Raw genomic sequence first — 3,691 nt, forward strand, 5'->3', positions numbered from 1 at the left:
GTCATTTCAACCAAAATATAGTCATAATGCTTCTAAATCCAGGGCTTGTTCTCTGTGAGTTTATGTCTCACACAAATGAGAAGTGGTATCTGGATATTTCCATTTCACATCACAAGAAGGGCATATGGCCAGAGATGCAACTTCTGTTTTGCATTTCCTTTTTATGACATTGTGTCTTTGACTAATCTCTGGGCCCTGCGATTATTGAAGAAACCATTCTGAATAAAGGAAACTTAAAAGAAGGCAAAATAAATTGTTTGATTTTGGTTTTTGTATTATAAGAGAAATATGTTCCAGGGAGAACATTAGCTTGATGCATCTACCAAATTGGAAGAAGCCATGTTTGTCATTTTCATGAACAGTGCTCACAGGTATTCAGATTTAAATGTAAGTAAGCCTCAGCAAACATCAATAGGCTCTCAGTTCTTTGAGAGAAATACAATCCGTTTTACTGTGTCTTTGAAAGCTGCTTTTACTTGTTTGTTTCGAAGTGTATAGATGAAAGGGTTAAGCAAAGGGGCAACTGAAGTAGTGAGGATGGACACCACCTTGTTAATGGCCACTCCTTCCTTTGCTGAAGGCTTGACATAGATGAAGATGCAGCTGCCATAGGTGATGGAAACCACAATCATGTGGGAGGAGCAGGTGGAAAAGGCCTTTTTCCTTTGTTGGACAGAAGGAAATTTTAGAATGGTCTTGACGATGTATGTGTAGGAGAGAAAGACACACACTAAGGTAATAATTAGTGTCAGTATGGCAAAACTTAAGATTATTTTCTCTAAAAACACTGTGTCTGAGCAGGTTATCTGTAGAAGGGGAGACGCATCACAGCCAAAGTGATCAATCTCATTTGAGTCACAGAATTCCAACTGGAGGCCTAAGCCAACTGGTGGGAGGATGATCAGAAGGCCAGCAAACCAACAGCCGAGGACAAGTGTAGCACAGACTCTGTTGCTCATGATGGTTGTGTAGTGCAGAGGCTTACAGATGGCCACATAGCGGTCATAGGACATGGCAGCCAGGAGAAAAAATTCTGTTGCTCCAAAGAGGACAACAAAAAATACCTGGGTGGCACAAGCATTGTAAGTAACAGTGTTGTCACCAGTTGTCATAGTGTACAGGAATCTGGGAATACAAACAGTGGTGAATGAGACTTCCAGGAAAGAGAAATTTCGGAGGAAAAAATACATGGGAGTTTTAAGATGAGAATCCAAAAGTGTGAGTGTGATAATGGTGAGGTTCCCAGCCACACTCAACATGTAAGTGAGAAACAAAAATATGAAAATTAGAACTTGTAGTTTTGGATCATCCGTCAATCCCAGCAGGATGAATGTTGTTATTGCTGTATGATTTCTCATTCCTGCCTTGTGCCAAGTCACAAGCGAGTGGACCTGAAGAGAGGTGTCAAAAGAAGCCAGCATTGGAGCCTGACTGGAGACATCCCAGCCAGACAGCTCACTGCACTTAATATTCCTTTACCTGATAATCAATTATCATATTGAACACACCCATACCATTGACATCTTACAAGAAAGTTTCTATAGGAAATTTTAAATATAGATCTTATGCTTGTAATTCTCTGATGACAAACTGCATTGTAAAAGTGTCAAATAAAAACCAAACAAAACATAAATCGTATGTGCAGAATGCAGTTTATTAACAATATTGCCTGCAGGTGATACTCTATGTGTTCTTATTCTGGAAGAACTATGACAATTTTAGACTTCTCTTCTCCCATCTTTATCTTTCTTTGCCTTCCCCTGCCATCCTGTAATGTTCTATTTTGCAAATCAAGGACGATCTGTTAATTAGGATTTTATGTTGATCATTTAATGTTGTTGCAATGAATTTTAACAGCAGCACATTCATGTTAGTGTTAATTTTTTCTTTGTGCTTAAATTATCTCTAAAAAGGGTGATAAGTTAGATCACAAAGGTGCATCTTAACTTTTTTGTTCTTATATTTTTTGAATGAAAAGTATTTCTTTTTATGAGTTCATTTTAGGATACACAGTATGAGTGAAACATTGTATTGGCGTTCATTTTAATATAATTTATCAAGCATGGAATGTAATTTTCTCTGATTCAGTCCTCACTACTTCCTCTTTCCCTTCTATTTATTTATAATTTTTATATTTATGCCTTCTGGACATACATGAAGATGCAATTGGTTGGGGCATATTCATAGATGTACATAGGAAAGTGTGTCAGATTCATTCCACCCTTCTTCCCCCTTCCCCTCCCTCTTCCTTGATCCCTTTCCTCTACTCCACTGTTCTCTCTTCTGTAGTGAAAAGAATTTGTAGACAGTTTTGAGACTCTTAGGCATTGTGTTTCTTGAACCTTTGAAGTGGTATAAAGAACCATTTTCTGGAACCTGAGCATGAACCTGATTGAGTCCTGCTGTGGTGTTGGTCAAGGACAGAGCCCAGGAGGAGAGATCTGTGGTGTTGCTTTCTTTGCAGCCTGGTCCACCCAGTCTTCTTAGTGCCACTCAGTCACCTGAGTCTGTCTGTGACCTCTTTTTTAATGATTCCTGCTGTTTCATTCCAATCATTCTCCCTGCTAATTTACCAACTGTCTTCCTAATCTTGTTTATGTTCTCTGGGTTTTTGGTAATGTAACTAGCTCAGGCAACATCTAGGAACAGATGGACTCTTACAAACTCATCTTTGTAAACAAATAATAAAGTTCCCTACCTTTCTCTTTGGCCTCTATCTCTGTCCATTTCAGCACTTCCCAGAAGTTTCAAGCCTCCTTGTATTCAAATTGATGTATTTTCAGGAACCACGTTAAATATGGGCTCAGGGAATTCTGCTTCACTTTGTATCCAAACTTAAACCCTCATTGCAGTTCCATATTTTAAGCAGCTGTTTTCAGATATGCAACTTGTAAAAGAAAATATTATAAATTCATTATCAGCAATGTGTATGCATATTTCATAACTTAAAAATTATAAAATGTTATTATAAAATATGACATTATAAAATATGTATATTAGAAGGGGGATTGTTAAATGTTCAGTTTTAGATATAGCTCATAATTTGTAGAAAAAATACTACAAACTTTTTTATAAAAGAGGAAGAAACTAAGTTTTTAATTTTTTAAACAACTGCCTCATTTGCATCCAATGTTTGTGGTCCATTTGAGAATCAAAGACAAGTTTCTTTTCTCTTATTTATTACTGTCCAAGAAAACAATCAACATTCTTTCATTCAAATAAATATTCAATAATTACTTATGATGTGTAGAGCATTATATCAGATACTCACCTATAGGTTAACCTATGAAAAAATTGCTCCCTAAAGAAGATTTGAGGTCACCAGTAGAAAATACTATTGCATATTAACACATTTTCATTGACATGGTAACACAGGATAACAGCAGAAATGTAATTTTGCATTCAAAATAGTAACTATATTATGCTTCTCCCTTGACATTTATTCTTAGTTATACTAGTATATATTCATATTTTCCTATATCAGTTTAGATCCAACAGGCTCTGTACAAAATTTGGCAGTTCAAGGTGTCACCAAAAGCAGAACATATGGCTTAGGGTACAAGTAGATGATTTTAGAACAGGAAAACTGCATGGGAGGAATAATTCACCTGAGAGATCGTATTGTACCATCAGGGCCCCTGGCAAATACAAGGTGATAGACCAGGTTTATTTATTCACACTGAATTACCCC

General features: G+C 36.7%; 1 protein-coding gene across 1 annotated transcript; it reads right to left on the bottom strand.

Moving 5' to 3' along the window:
* Positions 1-419: 419 nt before the first annotated feature.
* On the bottom strand, positions 420-1,358 carry LOC124108280 (olfactory receptor 6C2-like). The gene has a single exon (XM_046466729.1). It carries the CDS (start codon positions 1,356-1,358, stop codon positions 420-422), a length of 939 nt encoding a protein of 312 aa, XP_046322685.1.
* Positions 1,359-3,691: the final 2,333 nt, after the last annotated feature.

This window comes from Marmota monax, unplaced genomic scaffold (genome assembly GCF_021218885.2).
Source record: "Marmota monax isolate L192 unplaced genomic scaffold, Marmota_monax_Labrador192_F-V1.1 WCK01_AAM20220418_F8-fsc00151, whole genome shotgun sequence".
NCBI classification, from domain to species: domain Eukaryota; kingdom Metazoa; phylum Chordata; class Mammalia; order Rodentia; family Sciuridae; genus Marmota; species Marmota monax.

Bases quoted from the DNA above. Each gene is read 5' to 3' on its own strand.
- LOC124108280 (XM_046466729.1), bottom strand. From the start codon at position 1,358: ATGAGAAATCATACAGCAATAACAACATTCATCCTGCTGGGATTGACG.